Source organism: Cupressus sempervirens, chromosome 1, assembly GCF_028749045.1.
Source record: "Cupressus sempervirens isolate cs-2001-9-10 chromosome 1, ASM2874904v1, whole genome shotgun sequence".
Taxonomy (NCBI): domain Eukaryota; kingdom Viridiplantae; phylum Streptophyta; class Pinopsida; order Cupressales; family Cupressaceae; genus Cupressus; species Cupressus sempervirens.
The window spans coordinates 200,969,621-200,989,795 of record NC_143118.1 but is presented as its reverse complement, the minus strand read 5'-3'; the positions used below and the strand labels follow the sequence as shown (position 1 = coordinate 200,989,795).

The 20,175-nt window shown below is 36.7% G+C and overlaps 1 protein-coding gene across 2 annotated transcripts in view; it reads left to right on the top strand.

Annotated features, from left to right (window-relative positions):
- Positions 1-4,534: 4,534 nt before the first annotated feature.
- LOC149576821 (uncharacterized) overlaps positions 4,535-20,175 on the top strand; it is a 50,941-nt gene continuing 35,300 nt past the window's right edge. Inside the window, exons 1-2 of one of the 2 annotated variants that reach the window (XM_089820284.1) lie at positions 4,535-4,804; positions 4,907-5,071. In XM_089820284.1, the coding sequence (XP_089676410.1) occupies positions 4,765-4,804; positions 4,907-5,071 (205 nt within the window). In that variant the 5' untranslated portion in view covers positions 4,535-4,764. The remainder of the gene's footprint in view (positions 4,805-4,906; positions 5,072-20,175) is intronic. The other variant, XM_089820277.1, reaches the window with a different exon arrangement.

Below are 20,175 nucleotides of genomic sequence, written 5' to 3'. Positions count from 1 at the left end.
TGGTGAACAGGGGTCCAAATTTGACAGAGGTGATTTTGTTGGTGGTGGAATCAGGCCCTCTAAAGGCTTATTTGGTAACCTTGGTTCTATAATGAAGGACATTGACATTCTTAAACATAAAATGGTGCTGTTGAACAAAGAAATTGAGCATCTTAGCAAGACGACCAGAGGGGAAAGAACATTAGATCAACATATTAACAAGCTCTTGGAGGTCATAGGTAATGTAGAAGAAGTGAAAAATCTGATGCATAAGATCCCTGTGTTGGAAGCCAAGCAGAAGGTGATGGACAAGGACATTAGCAACATCTAGGGGAAGGTGTCTAAATTTGAAACCAAGTTGGGTAACATGGATAAACAACTCAGAAAATTGGGGGATAACATGACCAGCTTCCTGAAAAAGAATGAGGCAGATAAAAGTCATGTTTCTCCCTCAGGGGTAGACTCTCAAGGTCCTAGCAAGTGTAGTCAGGCCAATTCAAAGAAGATGGAGGAAACCACTAAGAAAGACGAGGTGAATGCTGTTGCTAAGACTATGCATTCTCTGGTGGACCAGGTTATGCATCTGATTAGTTGGTGTTCCTTTGCTGGTCTTTTGCTGTTTTTTCTAGCAATTTTGTCTGTGACCTCTTTTTGTTTTCTGAGGTCTGTTTCATGTTGTTTGTTTGTTCTCTTTTCTTGATACTTTCTAAATACTCTGCTGATGTAAGGTTTCGGGTCCTTTAAAACCTGTTTTTACATAATCAAAACGATGCCAATGTCTGCATCCTTTCTTAAGGCCGCATCCTTGCTTGTGCTTGGGCCTGTTCCTCTGCTCCCATGGACATTTGCTCCTGGGCCTGTGCCTATCTCTCCCAAGGGCATGGCTATTTTAAGGCCTGCTTCAACGCAGTTTGCACATGACTCCTTCCTGCATGGTGATGCCCTAGCTGGGGCTCTATCTTCTCCCACCTGAGCTTGCTTTCATGCTAATCATGGTTGTCATTCTCTGGCTGTGCCTGCTAGGTCAGTCATTGCTCAGCCTACTGGTTTTACTGGTAGCTCCGCCATTTCCTATGCAGACATTACTGCTTATGAGGTTGGCCTTGGGGTTTTGAATGTTTGTTCGGGGTTCCAGGAGGCTGTGCCAGTGGCTGTTAGTAACCCTATAATGATTGACTTAGAGCCTGATATCGTTGATGAGATCTCCTCTCATTTGGATGATTTCTCCTCCGTAGCTACTATTTTTTGTTTCAAGGGTTTTTGGCCCTTTCTCTCAGACCTACATGCTTGGATTGGCCGAGTTTGGAAGCCCCTCATTTTGACTACTTAGATATACCCTATGGCTAGGGTTTTTTTCATTGTGAAGTTCAATATTGCTGACGATAGAAACACCATCCTGCGCCGTGGTTTCTCTTAGGGGGAAAAGTTTCCCTTGATGGCTAAACCTTGGTTTTAGGATTTTGATCCATTGATGAAATCCTTTAACAAGGTCCCTCTGTGGGTCAGGTTGTCGAATCTCCCCCTTCACCTATGGCTGGACTCAATCTTAGAGGTAGTGGGGGATGCTTAGGGGACTTTTTACTGGTTGACACTACTTCTTCCAATGTGTTTCGGACAACGTATGCTCGCATCTTGGTTGAGATGGACATCTCCAAGGGACTCCCTGAAAAGATCAAGTTGGACTCTCCACTTGGTTCTTGGATCCAACTTCTTGATTATGAGGGCATCCCCTTCCGTTGCAGGCCATGTCACATGATTGGTCATCTTGCTGCTCGATGTCCCTCTCTTTTATCAAGACTAAAGAAGTCTCCTTCTTGGTGGAAGGGGGTTTTAGATGATCAGTACACAATTCAAAAATCCCCCCGACTGGGGAGGGTGACTCTTCTCAGGGCATTTTGGTGATGTGCTTGCTTGTTGTTTTGGGTGGCACGACTGTTGACCCTATGTTGGTGCCAGCCTTTGTTCACCCTCTAGTAGATACTGTCTCTGGTGTTTCCATTGCTGCCTCTCTCGGGGCTCCGACATTGGATGTTGTTGCCTTGCTTCAAGCTGCCGTTGCCCCTATTTTTGCTGCGGTTCATTCCCCGGCTATGGGGGTTATGGTGGCTAGTTGTTGGGATGCTAACTTTGCATGGAAGAAGGCTGCTGGTTTTATGGAGGATGGATGGACCATAGTAAAAGGTAAAAAGGACAAGCCCTCCAATCCTTCTTTTGATATGGCATTATGCTCTTAGAAAATGAGATCGAAAGGGAAAGCTTGACTATTGTGGTTGTTCCAGTTTTGGTTCTCCTGGCTCTTATGGCCTATTTGTTCTTTGTAGTCTGAGATGGTATGGGGCTTACTATCTTATCCTCTTTGTTACCATGGGGTTTTAGGTGCCAGGATTTAACCTATTTTGGTGGCTGATGAGTACTATTTTTTTATGTGATGCCACCCTGGTCACATTTGGTTGTTGACCTGTTTCACCTTTGGTCTGTACTTATTTTGGGCTCCATTGAAAATTTTATGAGATGCAAATGGTTTCAGGTACCCTTCAAAACCTGTTTTCCTTAATAAAAAATAGAGTTTGTATCTACCAAGGCTTCTTCCACCAAGAAATAATAACTATCTAGAAGAAATAGTGAGTATGTTCGACTAAATCCACAGAGTTTGTATCTAACAAGAACAATTATTGTTTACAATAAATTTCACAACATGAATGAAAGGAGTTAGCTGATTTCTACAATAAGTGTTTATCGCGTCAAAAAATAGAGAAAACCCTCTTCCTACCCCAACACTCTAATACACTCTAGAGTAGTTCTAGTCCGGCTCCAAAAAAGTCTTGCAGTAAATTTCATCAAGCTGAGGCTTAAAAAAAATTAAAGAATTAATGGCATAACTAAGACTAAATATAATAGCAGAGAGATTCAAAAACCACTAGTGGCATTTACAATTGAGAAATAATGAATATTTACACTAAATTTCATGATACTGGGAAAGCTCACGTAAACAATATATGTTCAACATGCCCAAAACTAAATTAAACCCTTCAATTTCAAACACAAAACAAATAAATCCCCATAACAAAAAATGTACCACTAAACTTCATCTTACATACGTTGAAGAAGCAATAAACCATGGAAATCAAAGCATTGTACTTACTGAATCCATCTTCAACGAGATAGTTGAAAGTGTGGTGATCACAATTGTATGTGAATTTGTTGCTTGTGGTGGGAAGTTTCTCCAAGCATTGGTGCACAATTGAGATAAAATTGCCAGTGAAATCCGTGTGCTCGGCCAAAATGACAGTGCCCCTTGAAACAAAGTTGTAAACAATACATTAAAAATGTTGAAGAACCCCCTACACCTATTAGCAAAAAAAAAATTAAAGTGATAATTTGCAATAAGGGAACCCCTAATTCTCTCTGAAACTTTCTGCATGAGAGAGGCAGTCATGCTCTGTAATTGCCAACAAGACAATGCTAAACTCTATCATCTGGGATAGGATAAGAAAGAAAACTTCAAAAAAAAGTAACTAAATAAATTTTGAAAAAAAAAACCTGGAAAGGCTAATCCTCTTACAAATCTTTAAAATCCTAGGTGATTAATCAAAATACACATCTGTATTTTAGAACTAGATTTGCTTATAGAAATATGAAGCATCTATTTGATATCCCAATGGAAGTCAATAAAGTCCATCTAGTTTAGATCCGTTTCTAGATGGATGAAACATTGACCTTTCAAGCATGACGTCAAAATATGAAACAAAAAAAAGCTACTCACTTCATGTAGCATGCGAAACACCTTTTCCGAAGGCTGCACACAACGGAGCCAAATTTAATGAGCTAGATTCACAAGCATGGAACTATAACTAGGCATGGATGAAAGGCTTTCTGGATAGATCAATTCTCTGAGAAATTTAAAGAATCTGCGCAAGTAAATTAAGAGACCAAAATAGGTAAAAAATACTTTAGAATTGCTTGCATTAAGAAAGAAAGCTCATCTGTATTCTGCAAGAAAAGATTGTTTGTGTATAAAGATAAATGAAAAATACATTCCATAATCAATTACAAACAAAAATCATCTACTGAATCTACAATGTACAAGAGTTTACTAGATTTTTCTAGAGTGGTTAGATTTTTCTAGAAGAAGCTCTGATTTTTCCATGAAAAAGCTTAAAATGGAGGGGAGAATTTTTTTAATTTAATTTCTAAATAAGATATGTCAAATATCTTCTTACATATTGTTAAACAAATTTATTTCATTTTATTGAGTTGTCTTATCATATTTAATATGGTAGCTATAAAGTTTGGAAAAGAAATAAATTTTAAATAGAAAACTAAAAGCCAACCCATGACTGTAGCAAGACCACAACCATTAAGATTGTAAATAATTATTTTTTCTTGAAATTAGTAAAATATCAAATATATGAAAACTATATAAAATTAGAAGTTTTTGAAAAATAGAAGATTCGGATTGGACAAAGTATTTGAGAAATAGTATCTGGCCTACTGTAGGAACTAATAAAAATATTTAAACCTTTGCAAAACACACTTTAAGTTGGCTACTGCGAAGTCAATTTTCTAAATTAAATATTACAACGAGTTGATTTCGAAGGGTTTTCATGCCATAGAGGTTCTGCTCATTTTTTAAGTGAAATGTATGAAGCCATTATTTTCAGAACAGGGAAATGGACGTACTTAAAATCTCACAAAATCTTTTATTCAACCTGATCGCTGCAAGGGCATGAGTATTTAAAGCTTAACAATTCTTCGCATTATAAAAGGGAAATTCTGAGTCAGATCATGGGTTCGCCAAAGCTTTTGAAGAATAAGCCCAAGAAAAGTATGCCATTTGTCCTTCTGTTTATTTTGCTTGGGACGTTGACATGAAAAAATGCGAGTCTCTGATTGACACAGCGTAAAAATTTGTATACGGGCAATGCAGGTGCAATAGCAGAAGCAGTAAGGGAATCGAACTTAACTGAAACTGTTGCTTTACCTCACAATAAATCCTCAACTGGCACTGTTGCTTCATCTCACAAGAAATCTTTTAGCAGCCGCTATAGATACGCCTTGCCAGCCTTACTAGCTGTAAATCTCGTAGTAGGCGGTGAGTTTCTTGGTTTGTTCATTTAATTTTTTCCTATAGTTTATTTTTACATTCCGTTAAAAATAGAGCCTAAATCTGTTATTTTGGATGGGTTATGAGCTGTTTTTATTCAAGATTTGGGTTCTTTAAATGTTTTCTTGTTCGGTTTCGCTTGTTCAATTTGAAAAGAATGAACCGAAACATCTCTAGTAAATATTTGGTGACGTTACGAGTGGATGTCCATACAAGAATGTGATGAAACGCATTTTTAAACTGCGTTATTTCATCACGGTTTACTCTTTGGTCACATCCTTTAACTGCATTTTAGCATGGGATAAACGTAGGTCACATCCTAGTACGGAGTATACTTTGGTTACAGTTTTTTAACACTGAATTGCAGAATAAGGTATGCTTTTGCTACATTCTTAGTGGTGCTTTACACTTCATAGTCTAGTGTGTTTTTTTGGGTACGTTGCAATATGAGTTTATGCTTTGGCCATCTTGCAGTATGTTGTATGCCTTGACCACATTCTATCTGGTTGCATTCTAGCGCGGTGCATCCTTTGTTGGCATTCTTAAGCCTGCACTCTAGCATAGCACATGTTTTAACTTTTGCCCTCATTCTTGTGATTTTAGTTAAAGGCCTTTCAGGGGAGAGAACCCAATACCTGAACATGTTCTGCTTGTGATAGGAGTTGTTAACTTAATACTCACACTTGTTGATATAATATCTAACATTTTTGACAAGATTGTACCAATAGTTGTGACTTTAAAGTTGTTTTTGTTAATGATGACTACCCATAATTGAATAAAATGTGTCCCTTTTCCCAAAAAACAACCAATCGTGTGATGCCACATTAACTGCACAAGTATGGGGGTTTCTAATACACTACCACTGGTCTCATTTTTTTGGGCTGTTTTGGACACCTTGGCAAAAAGCATGCTGATGTGGCATCATATTTGATGATGTGGCTCTGAAACCGTAGTTAATTAGCAGGGAACTTGCCAAGTAAGCTGCTGTAAAAAAGAGAGTGATTTGAAATTTCCATAGGATTTTGAGAATTGTGAAATTAGGGTGCTCAACTACTGGGTCTCTCCCCTAGATCATGTTCGTTATCAGAAAATTGTGTTTTTTGTTTGCTCTAGAATTAGAATGCCTTATTATGGTTAAAAAGGGATTTGGACTTGGGATACCACTCTTCCTATAGCATGACAGTGCAACGTTAATTAATTGCTGGACATTTTCAAGGCAGCTGTGACATGAATTTTCAGTATCTTTATATGGTGAATAATGCTCGTGGCTCCAACGCTGAGACAAGTAGCCTAGGTGCGAGATAATCCCATCTTGAATGTCAAGAAAGTGCTCAGCATAGAAGGCCATCCTCGAGCGCAACTCACTTGGGGGATTACTCCAAGTCGTGATAATGTATTGTCTGTAAATGTCAAGCCTGACATGATTGTTCAATTCTGTCGCGAGGGAAGGAAGTGAACGGGAGCATTTAGGGAGAATTGGAAGGGGGGAGGCAGTCAATATCATTCCTAATTGATCTCAAAAGAGTGGTGGCCTAGGTGTACCAACAATGGGCCCTGGTGGTGGTTTTTGAGTCAATGACGACAACAAAAGAGTTGTAGGCCAGGTAAGAGTAACAATGATGACAATCCACGAAGTTCACAAAACCACGGAGATGGTGAAGAAACCAAATCAAATCAAAGATGGCTCCAAGTTTGAAGGAATGGGCCCCAAACTTAGTGAGAATAATACTGTGCGAGGTGCACTGATGACATTTGATGACATGCTGGAGGAGAAGTGTCTGCACCAAAGGCCATTCCGAATCAAGGAGGTGACCCCATATGACAAAAGTATAAAGCATGATCGGTCTAACTAGATATATATTTCGAGTTTGAAGCTATGGCAGAAGAGGAGAGGGAAATTTGCATGTACAAGATTCAAAGGCCATGTTGCACTGTGTTAGGATTATTTCCAAGTGGAGAGATGAAAGAAGAATAGGAAAAACAATTAAGTTATGGGACAAAATGGTTACTAAATTGAAGGCCAAGTTCCTTCTAGGTGCTTATCAAATCAATCTATTCAAAAGATTGGAAAAATTTAAAACAAAAGTAATACTAGTAAAAGATTATGCCGAAGCGTTTTACTAGTTGGCGATTAGAGCTGGTCATAGTGAAGAAGACATGGAGATGGCTAGGTATGTGAATGGGTTCAAGTGTAGCGTATAGTATGAGATGAGTCTTACATCCCCTAAAACTCTTGAGGAGGCTTATCAATCGACCCTTAAGGCAGAGGAGAAGCTTATAAGGAAGCAAAGTTGACATGAAAAAGGTAGAGGAAGAGGTTATGAAGCAAGATGATAGTATGCTGAAAAAGATCAACAACATCAAGATGAGAGAACTAGTAGCTCTCTTGGACTAGCCAATAAAGGAGGATGTCAGAATAGAGGACGTGCACCGTTTGGAAGAGGTTGTTATCAAGGAAGAGTAAGAGTTTTTTGGGTAAATCTTTTAAGTGCAATTCGTGTGGTGGTCATAAAAGTTAGGAGTCTCTTGAGTTTCTACAGGAAGGACAAACAAGGCTTGAAAGGAGTAAGCAGATAGTGCAAGCAGTTCAAGAAAGTGTGGGATCACCTTCTTATCGCAATGAGGAACCTGAGTTTGGAGAGTACTATTAAAAAGAGTATTATTGAAGCAACCAAAGAAAAGAAAAGAAACAGTACAAAGGAGAGCTTAATTTAAAATAAGGTGTAAAGCAAAAGGTAAATGGTGTAAACTTATTATAGATAGTAGTAATATTTGTTGGTGTAATTAAATATTCACTAATTACACTTTACTTTAACTTACTTAGGATAACGCATTGCATAGTAGTTTGTCAATGAGACACCTTGAAGTTTGCACCTCAATTAAGCATACGATGTAGGAGACTTCTATGTTAGGTGGTGACAATTGTTATCCAATTCCACTTTATGTGTGGGATCCACCTTTAGTGCACATATCACATTATCATCCTCATTATGACACATACTTCATTGCATGATGGAGGATGATCCACCTTAGGCATTCTCATTTTGGTGGACATGTGTCTCCACCTTGCATAGGTGTAACTTATTACCTTGCCTATATAAGCATAAGCAGACCTATTATGTACATTTTAATAATGTTTATTATCATTAAAATCATTCTTGCATCTTAATGCAATTGTCTTGCCATTCTCTTGTGAAAGTTATCTTAGTCTTCCATTTGGTCCTAGGGGTGTTGTAGAGTCACCTAAAACTCTACAATGGTATTGGAGCAAGATATGAGGGTTTGAAGTCACGCTGTGTGGTAGATGGTGAGTGACATGGTAAAAGGTGAGTGATAATTTTGATGACCATTCAGCCGTGAAACAGGGGTACCTGGTTGTTTTCCTATGACAACCATACAACCATCAAATTAAATTGCCTAGGTAGCTGACGTCATCAAGGGGTTTTCACATTGTTGCCTTCACATTGAAGCTTTTCATTTTGCTGCTCAACTTCAACTGCCCATAACTTGCTCAATTTTAATCCTTTTATCAAGCAGTTTTTTATTTTATTTGGGGTAGAATTATCTGAAGTTTTTAGTGGTGGTATTAGTTTTCGATTTTGGTGCCCAGTTTGACTAGAATTTACAGTTTCATAATTGTACCTATCTAATCTTGCATTTTGCAACTTCCAGAGCTTCGTTTGGGGACATATGGTAACATTTTTAGGTGCATTTTTTTTTGAAAGTGCTTGATCTTTTGTCTACTTTTTAGATTTGCAATCAGTTTTCAATAGTTTGGAGTGTACATATCACTTTCATAAGCAAGCCATTTTGGGGCTATATATGCACTTGGTTAATCCTTGGATTCCAGTTTTCTGATTTGCTTCAGTAATTTGAAGGATCTAATAAGTTGTTTTCAATTATTCTTTGGTTGCATTATGGACTTTTTAAAAGTCAAAATCCTCACTCCATATAATTATCATGAATGAAAAGAATCTATTGTTATTCAATGGTTGAGTGTTGGATTGTATAGAATCACCTTTGGATAGGATCTATAACCAAGTATAGGTGCTTCAAAAAGGAGAACATGGTTTGATTGAAGGGATAAAGCACTTGGCATTCTTATATCATCCATCTCTCATGATCTGCTATATCATATTGCATCTTCACACATCCTCATGATGCTTGGACAACCCTGGAAGGACTCTTTGGCAAACTTGATAGAATGAGAAAATTCAGACCGGACAATCAACTCACAAGTCCAAATCCTAGTGATTTTGACAATATTCAAGACTTTCTTTAAGTTTAAATCTATTAGATTGGAGCTTTCTAATTATGGCATTACTAAATATGATATACAATTAATATTATCTATTCCAAGCTAGGTCTTTAATATTCAATCTTTGTTTCTACATTTTATGCTACTATGGATTCTTTTGTTAGTGCATATAAATTGCCTTCTCTTGATGAGTTTGCAGCTCAACTCACAAGGGAACAAGCAAAGTTGGCACTCATTGGTCAATTGAAGCCTTCAAAGCATCATGCATTGGTTGCAATTGATTCCGTTTCCAAAGGTTTCCAAAGGCAAAGGAAAGAAGCAACATAAGGATCCTAAACAAAATGGTAAAGGTGATGTGATTTTCTTTACAACATGCTTTTGAATCCTCGTCCTCTTTGAGAGAGGAAATCATCTAGAAGAAAGAGGAAAAAATGTGCATATTGTAAAAAGCTAGGACATGACAAGCATACATATTTCCATAAGAATATTGCTGAGCTCAATCGCATTCTTTAAATGAACAAATATTAAGTTGCCCTCATCAATGTCTACTCTTTTTACACATTTGGCAACTTCTATATCTACATCATCATTTAGGGATAAAGGTAAAGGTAAAGGTCAAGCACTCATGGCTTTGACACATTCTAAGCAAGGTAAGTGACTTCTTGATTTAGGTGCATCGCATCATATGGCATCTTCTATGGATATGTTTTTTTCAATTGAGCCTTGTAATTCTCGATATATAGTGATGGGTAACAACGCATACATGAAGGTTTATGGGAAAGGTTCTATTCCTATGGGAGAGGGGACATTTAATAATGTTTTTTATACCATCCTTTACCACTAATCTTCTTTCTATTTATCAAATCACTCATGGGTACTAGGTAAAATTGTTGGGTTGACTCTTGATTATGTCTACATTAGGGACATGGAGACTAGAGATGTCATAGCTATGGGAGTTGTTGATCATGCATCACGCCTGCATTCTTTTTCATAGTGTGTTGTTGATGATGATGTCCATGATGTACCCACCCTTTTGCCAAGGGTGAAAAATTTCACCCTAGTCCCCAATATATGAGGAGAAACTTGGAGACTTGAATCATTGTGTTCTTCAGACTAGTGTTGAGCCTTCTCCTCCTCCATCTCTTGCTTCTTCAAACTTTCGTTCTACTATTCAGCAAGATTATCATAATGCTTCAGATCTTGTAGTATGGGATGACTACTTGGATGACATTTTGGCATTATTTGTGGAGTCTCACATTGCAGATTCAGGAGATATACTTAAGAGGATTTCTCTTCTCTTTGATGACAATTTCATCATAGTTCGATTTAGAGATACTTCTTCACCTTCTTTGGAGATTGGCATTCTTGATTATATACTCCCTTGGTTTGTCACATGTTATGGTTTAATTTGATGATGTGATAGATTCCTCGACCTTGGATATACCTATTCAGTCTTCAAAGATGCATAATTGGAGACTTCCTTCCTCATTCCATTTGCACATAGATTGGCTTCTTCATTATTTGATATATTTGTTTCTGTTACAAGATTCAAGAAGAGTTGGCAGATTAACGGATTTCCGAATGATTCATTGATTAACAGAGGAACAAATGTGTTCCTTATAAAGAATTACAAGGACGTTGTTTCTAAAAGAAACAACGTAGACTGAAGACGGAATTAGAAACAAAACTAGAGACAGGATAGGAAACATTCCTATCTGGACTGAAGAAAAAAGAGACGGGATAGGAAACATTCCTATCTAGGCTGAAAGACGGACTACAGACAAGTAGTTGACTATTATAGAAAGTATAAGATATTATCTTAATACCCTCCCTTAATGGTCAACGTACGGATGTTGGAACATTCTGTGATAACTTAGACCCTCCCTGGATCTACAGAATGCTGAAACCAAGAAGCTTTGCCAGAAGAGTGCTATGACTCAAAATAAGGTGCAATTACAAAACTTCGTTTTTGTGGAAAAAACGGTAAAACCCAAAATCTCACACAACCTTGCGTATTAAAGACAACTTGAAATGATTTTTGAGGAGAAAATCAACAAACCCAAAATCTCACACAACCTTGCGTATTACAGACAACTTGAAATGATTTTTGAGGAGAAAATCAACAAACCCAGAATCTCACACAACCTTGCGTATTACAGAGAACTTGAAATGATTTTTGAGGAGAAAATCAACAAACCCAGAATCTCACACAACCTTGCGTATTATAGACAACTTGAAATGATTTTTGAGGAGAAAATCAACAAACCCAGAATCTCACACAACCTTGCGTATTACAGACAACTTGAAATGATTTTTGAGGAGAAAATCAACAAACCCAGAATCTCACACAACCTTGCATATTACAGACAACTTGAAATGATTTTTGAGGAGAAAATCAACAAACCAAAAAAACAGAAACAAATTCAGAAGGCGAAAAATGCAGCTTCACCTTGATCAGGACCCGGAGAAGTCGGACGCTGCCTAACACCCAGAACAAGTTGATCGGTGTTTCGATATTCAAAGATTGTGATGATGTGCTGCTTCCAGGTTCCATAATTGCGAGCATTGAATTTGGAATTATGTTCGAGCAGAATATTTGTCAAAGATGCCATGGCACATTTTTCAATGAAAAATTGTGAAAATCTGTGAAAGCACGTTCTTCGAGGCAAAAGTACGAAAGACCCAAAAGAATCAGAGAATGACCCAGAAGAGAGCTCAAAAAACCTAGAAGGAATCTATTGTCGTTTTTTGGATCTGCTGGCTCGAAAATCGAGGCACAAAAATCGAGGCACCCAGAAAAAACAGACGACAACCCAGTTGAGCTCTCGAAAAACCCATCAAGAATTTGCAAACAAAATATTTTTTCGACCCCAAAAATTAGGGTTTTGAAAAAAACGGCCCTGGCTGAAAAAAGCTTGAAAAAACTTCAGATTTCTTGATAAAAATGGTCGTTTTTTGTTACAGAGTTCTATTAGAGGTAGAGGCCGCACTGAAGATTGGAGTTTTAACTCCACAAATGGTCGAGATTGCAGGTTGTTGCAGATAATCGTCCACGATTTCCACACGTTTTGCAGATGACAGGAGTTGCAGAAAAACGTGTTTGGAAGTAACGATTTTTAGGGTAGACTGGTCGAAATCTCAGACACAAAAACCTCAGACAAAAAACCTCAGAAAAAAACCTTAGTTGAAAGCTCAAGGTTTTTAGAAAGCAAGGATCACAAAATAATTTCGAAAATTGGCTCTGATACCATGTTACAAGATTCAAGAAGAGTTGGCAGATTAACGGATTTTCGGATGATTCATTGATTAACAAAGGAACAAATGTGTTCCTTATAAAGAATTACAAGGACGTTGTTTCTAAAAGAAACAATGTAGACTGAAGACGGAATTAGAAACAAAACTAGAGATGGGATAAGAAACATTCCTATCTGGACTGAAGAAAAAAGAGACGGGATAGGAAACATTCCTATCTAGACTGAAAGACGGACTACAGACAAGTAGTTGACTATTATAGAAAGTATAAGATATTATCTTAATAGTTTCTTCGTAAAGGGAGACATGTTTCTTGTAGGCATTGAATTTTCTTTTGTTTGCTGGTACACTTCATTAGGGACAGAATATCACGTCTCCAACTATTCTTCCTATGGTGGGGATCATTGCTTTTATGTAGTTCCTGGGAGGTCTTTAGTACTCCCTATCCATGCATCTTGTGTGTTTTCATCTCTTTTTTTGAAGGAGGGTTTTTTGCACGATGTTTGCCCTCTCTCTCCACTTTATGAGAGATTTCATTCATGTATTGTACATGGGTACCTAACATAGCCTTATAGCTAAGACCCATCTAGCATTGCGAGTTAAGTGCATTGTCCTAAATTACTTAAGGGGGAATGTTCATGTAATCAAATATTCACTAATTACACTTTACTTAAGCTTACTTAGGATAATGCATTGCATAGTAATTTGTCATTGAGATGCCTAGGTGTTTGCACCTCAATTAAGCATATACAACAAGGAGAATTCCACATTACGTGGTGATAATTATCTAATTCCACTTTATGTGTGAGATCCACCTTTAGTGTATCACATTATCATCCTTATCATGACAAATACTGTAACAACCAGTTTTCCCGAGTCTTAACTAACAACTAACATATCAAAGACAATACAGTTATTACTTCACTTTCATAGGAAGACAGTTATAGCAGTTACATTCATGTGAATGAGATTAATGGTTACACTCAGTTAAATGAAATTTTCATAACTCAAAATTGAAAACACCATCAATGAAATTACTATTAAAATTGAAATCTACATACCATGGAATTCGAAACCAAAATCAATCTAGGAATGCTTCTGCAAAACCTAGGTTAGTCCACAAATACCACTTAGGATCAAATGACGATTATCATCAAATACCACTGTATCAATTAGGGCATCAATTATCATTGGATCATTTAGGGCATCGCATACCACTATATCAATTAGGGTATCTATTACCATTGGATTATTTAGGGCATCACATACCACTGTATCAATTAGGGCAATACATTCGATTAGGAAAATACACTCATATTCATTATTCAAATAAATGAACACTGAAATAACAATCCATCAAATAAACCTATCTCTTGCATATAGATATATATTTTATGTCCAATTGGAAGATCAACCGATCTAACTGGTTGCCAATTATATTGACCATAAGAGTTGCTTTCATTTAAAAAAATAATTGAAACGATGATATAACTCAATCCATCTTATCTTCTATTTGAATAAACATCATAAAAGTAAAATACCTATTACCAATAAATGTTTGAATGCTTATCTTTGTCTGATGCACGTCCTAACATCTTGAGGAGAGGGAAAACATTGTCAAGGGCTTAACCTACCAACCACGGACCTAAACTTATCCCCCCACTTTCTCTAACTAGAAAGACCCTCCCTACCCGGAATAGACATGAAACACTTTGTCAGCCACTGAGCATCCTGGTACTTAATCACACCACTCGACTTGACAACAGAGAATGAATTGGACATGCATGAGCTATTAAATGATTCCTTTTAAAATAATAAATAATTGTTATGTCACATCTGATACTATTTTATGTTATTGCAGATTTTTCATTCTCACCTCTTCACCCTCTTCCTTGGCCATACAATTGGGTGAGTCCTAGGTGTTAGAGTAATCAAATTCTTTCTGCCGAATCTTAGCTGGTGTAAGAATATCACATATTCGAGTATATCATTTCTATGACTCGAAAGTGATCTTAATGACTTGTAAGGAAAGAAAATAAAATAGTTTGATTCTGGAAATTCTTCAGTAAACAGAGATGTAAGAACTTATCATGTGCAATCGGACTTGACTTAGCACGGAAAGGGTAGACTCATTGAGTGTTGATTTGATATTGCAATACCAAGATACATTACAGAATTTCATGGTCACATTCCCACTTGCTATAATTTCAAAAGCAGATTTAAGAAGGAAAAACAAATAACAATCTAATTGAAAGGCGGACCACATAACCTGGTCTGAATTAAAGGAATGTAAGCTTTGGCTTGACGCTAAACAACTGGTTCCTTAATGTGAGTAATCCAAATGCAATTCTCAGAGCAGATATGAATTTCGACTTTCAACAAAGGTTGATCATGGAAATAACGTAGAAAAGGGAGCAGAGGTAAATCATGTGAAAGGAAAAATGATAATCATGTCTCCGACTTCTCTTGGCTTCCATAAATAAAGAGGCATTCGATATATCAAAAGCTTTTAAGAAGCCGTAACTTATAAAAATTTAAAAGATTTGTCTTCTTGAATCATCGATATCATTTGCCAAGTGTACATTTTGTCCTCTAAAAAAAAAAAAAATGGAAAAAAACTTGAAGGTTACAAATCAAAAGGATAATTTAGAAGCATATTTATTTTACTTGCACGTAAATATATTTATTAAGATGGCATCATGTTAAATGTTTATCCAAGATCGTACCTTTTAAATATGTATATCTAAATACATGTTTCATTTGGAAGATTATTTTATCTTCTTGTACACGTAATTAAATGTACGTATTAAATAGATAAAATCTTCTATAAAATAATACCATGGTGTCACCTTTATTTTTATATTTATGTGCACGTACATAAATATGCATTATAATAAAGTGATAGAAATGTTGACCATAAGCCATTAAAGGTATGCACTTTGATTAAGATAAAATGTTTAGTGTTTTAAAGATTATCCAATAGCTCATGCGTGTCTAATGTGTGTATCCTGTCATGTAGTTGTTAGGTCCTCACCCATGGTGATTCAAGATTCATACCCATTTGCCCAGTGATGGTGATGCTCCTGTGCCCAATTCCTTTTCTGACAATGATGTGCTCCCTACAAGGAAATTCTCCGTATTTAAATCATATTACCATAACAAGTTATTAATCATAAATGATCATAACGGCGAACCGCCTTTTCAATTCCATGAATTCATGATTAATGATCAACTAGCATGTTATCTTCATATGAAATTATAACAACTAACCATCTTACCATTTCACAGGATTATAACAAATTTGAATTGTCAACTAACTTCATGTGAACCCCAATGGCTATATGAATATTTTAAATTGGGTCAAAAATTGGGATGTAACACATACTTCATTGCATAATGGAGGATGATCCACCTTTTGTGGATATGTGACTCCACCTTGCATAGGCTATAACTTATCTTCTCGTCATCATTGTCTCTTATTGCCTTGCCTATATAAGTAAGTAGACCTATTATGTACATTTTAATAATGTCTGCTATCAATAATATTATTCTTGCATCTTAATGCGATTGTCTTGCCATTCTCTTGTGGAAGTTATCTTGGTCTTTCATTTGATCCTGGGGGTGTTGTAGAGTCACCTAAAACTCTAACAATACTATAATTTAGTGTCTGTTGAAATGGTGGATAAACTAGCTCTGGAGAAGATTAAGTATCCTACACCTTACAAAGTTTCTTGGTAACAAAAGAATCATCAGCAGTTTGTAGATGAGCAAGCTTTGGTTGAATTTTAAATAGGAAGCTATAAGGATAGTGTTTTGTCTGATATCATGCCCATTGATGTATGTCATGTGTTGCATGATAGACCTTGTCAGTTTGACCGAAAGGTCATACATGATGGATGAAATAATACTTACACTTTGGAGAAAGATGATATCAAACATAACTTGTTTCCCTCGCAAGAGCCAAAAGAGGGCATTCTTGGTGGCACTGATAAGATGATGTTAATAAGTAGGATTTTTTTGGTAGATGGTGGAGAGATGGACAATGTTGGAGCAGCAATGATTAAGAGGGAAAAGACAAACAAATGTATGATAAAGAAGTTACAGGGATGGAAGTGGAAAGAGTGCAGCAACGTAAAAGATGATGTGGATTTGTTGACAAAATTTACAGAAATAGAGCAAGAATGGATGAACAAGCTTGAGGATATCAAGACGAATAGGATAGTGCAAGAATGGATGGCAGCTTATGATAAAGATGTTATTGCAGCGGGTAAAGAAGAAGTAAAATTTCTAAGAAATGTTTTGTTTGCATTTGACAAGTTAAACAGTGAGAATTATGAAACAGAGTATGTAGCAGCATATTCTTTTGACGACATTGGGGGTTTTGTGGGGAATGATTTGTTGACAAATAGTTTGGTCATAGAGGAAGCCGAAGAATAGTGTGAAAGGATGGATGCAGATTTATATCAGACTGTGAAAGATTTTGGAGTAGAGGGATAAATGGAAACATGAAGGAGCTCAAAAGACATGTAATTCTTTGATATTGGTTCTACTAAATTTTGTGCAGCTGAAGGGGTACGGAGAGGTTGGCAGAGCATAGTAAACAGCGTGTGGAAAAGGGCAGAAGAAAAACACAGAGGCAGTTTTTCTTTGGTTAATGACCTCATGACAGGAGCTCATTAAATTTTTGGTGTCAAGCTCTTGGGTTTTTGATTTCCTTGTTTGAGTTATTTTGTTTTTTGTTTTCTTCCTATCGCGAATAAACCAACTCCCTGTCGGCTTTCAAGAAAGAAGAAAGGCAGTTTTATGTGATGGTTGTGGATAGTTTAGAACTGACAAGTGATTGTTTTCTGGAAAAGTCCCAAACACTTCATAAGTTTGGAATATTGCTTTTTAAAGGGCTGGATGGATACGATTCCCTTAGTAGGAGTGCATTGGAACAGAACGAACAGAAGAGACGGGAGAGGGCATATGTGGTCTGAGTCATCACAGATCAAACGGAGAGAAGAGGAATGTGATTCCTTTGACGGTCTGGAACTGTATTTGACTGTTAAAGGATGGAATGTAATCTGTAACTGTCCATGGTTGGAGAACAATATTTGAAGAGCAATATGCAAGAGTTGGATTTTTTGGATATGGAAAAGGAAGAAACTGTGTCACGAAGGAAATGGAGGAGTTGAAAATGCTGTAGTGGTGAGTCGCATGAAGGGATTAACAAAAAACCAACAGTGGTTGGGCTAACAACAATAGCATATGTCAAAGTAATGATTAAAAATGACATAAGAATAGTAAACAGTCATCTTTTGAGGAATTAGTAAAATCCTTGCCAATTTTTTTTTGAATTTGGTAGGAAAATGAAAAAAGTAGAAATGCAGAAGATATTTTGAAAGTACAATGTGAAATTAACATTTAAAAGAGTTCAAGTGCATTTAAAGCAGAAATAAGGACTTTTGATGGTTAAATAAATGCTGAAAAGTTAGATACATGGATTAAGCAATCAGAAGTGTATTTTAGTTTTCATAGTAACTTCATACAGTAGATGAGGCACAGAGTATTTCCTTTGCATGCCTCAAAATGGAAGAGTATGCTTTTGCACAGCGGGTCTACCATAGTGTAAATTGTGTTAAAAGAAGCAAGCCCATAGTACATAGCTGGGATGAATTGAAAGAATTAATTCATAGCAGTTTTATTTTTAATACATTCATGTATAAAAAATGTTCAGCAAAATGGATGTGATAAAGGAAACAAAGTGGGCAAATTTCCTGTTAAAGGGATATCAGATAATAGGGAAGATAAGAATAATGAGATAGAGGTGGAACAAGCTTGTTTGGTAGGTTTAAAATCTAGAAATTGTAAGGTAACCTTGACAGCACAAATAAATGTTTTGAAGGTGCCTGAAGAGAAATTTAGGGGAAGCACGTGCTTGTTTCATCCTTTGAGATATGTTAGGCAATTTGAAAATGCAGGCTTGAGGTTTGGGGAAAAGATAAATTGTGGCACTGAATGGGAGGCTCTTATGGTAGGCTGAAAGCAGTATATGTAGCAGGTTGTTGTAAGATAGAGGTGGAGGGTAACTCTAAAATTATGATTGGGGCTGTCAACAATAAATTTTGCCTCAATTGGAAGCTCAAATCCTACTCAGAGGAAGTCCTTTTTTTAATAGATAAAATCACATTGTCAACTTTGTTCATGCATATAGAGAGCAAAATGTTGTGAGGTGGAGGGAAGTCCTTTCTTTGATAGATAGAGGTGGAGGGTGACTCTAAAATTGTAATTGAAGCTGTCAGCAAGAATATTGCCCCAATTGGAAGCTCAAATCCTACTTAGAGGAAAGCCTTTCTTTAATAGATAAATTTACATTATCAACTTTGTTCATGCATATAGAGAGCAAAATGTGGCTGCGAGTATAATTTTCACATTGCATCTCTTGTTCATGATTCCTTTCCCTATGGCAGGACAAATAGTGGCTGTATGATTTTGTTGATGGCAGTGGCGAGCTGTGCTGTTGGCATTTGGCATATGATCCTTGTTCTTTGCTTTGGGGCTATTACTTATTATTCTTGTGTGAGGAATAAGAGAATGGAGAGCTTTGCACATGATAGGGACAAAAGACAATATAGAATATTTAGAGCCTTTAGACTATTGCCTCAATTTCTTTTTCCTTTTTTTAAATTGCAGCTCCAAGGGTCTATGAAGGTGGTAAAAGCAATGTTAAGGGTTGATGGCTTGTGCAGCAATGGTTTTGTAAGAATGTGGAAAATAATTAAGGAAGACCTTTTGCTAAAATTCATGAGAGTGGTTAAAGATGTAGAGGTATGAAATAGCCTTGTCAATATACTTCTTCCTTTTGATATCGAGGTAGAGGATAGTATGGAGGAATTTATGTTGTTGCCCTAGGGTAAGGGGAGGAATAAGAAATTGCTTGTTGGGTTTGTTAATATTGACCTTAGTATATTGAACTCCATGGTTTTGGTAGTGATGGAGTGTATAGGTGCTTTGGAGTCTTTTTGCAAAGACTTTAGTATACTCGTAAAAAATACCATAGTGGATCATCATCAAGGGGGTACCTTGGAAGTGATTAGTGAGTACACAATGCTTGTTTTTGAAGTTGATAAGATTGTAAGCTCTCTTAGGCAGGTTGATGTATTGAAAGGATCTAGATAATATGGCATAGAGAAAGTGGTTGGTGCTGAAGTGCTTTTGGTGGAGTCTGTAAATGTCTTTGGTATGGAGGTCTTTACATGAGCTTTTGAACATTGGAAGACTTCACTAAGTGTAGGAAAGGTGAGATGAGAATGACAAAAAAATAGAAGTGGTTTGTTCTTTGTGTTGGGTTTATTCTTGTTATTGTCTGGTCAGTTGGAAGGGCTAGACACGCTTTTCTTTTGTTGCTTATGGCTATGCTGCCACCTGTAGCTTGGGTAGAGTTTTGATATGGTTCTTCATATATTTGTAGTGAAATGCTTACGATATTGGTTATATCGTAAATGCTTATGTATTTTTATTCTCGTGCTTGCAATGACTGGTTGTGCATTGGTTTATGGGCTTTTTCTTTTTGATAGTAGGGATGACACTAACTTTAATG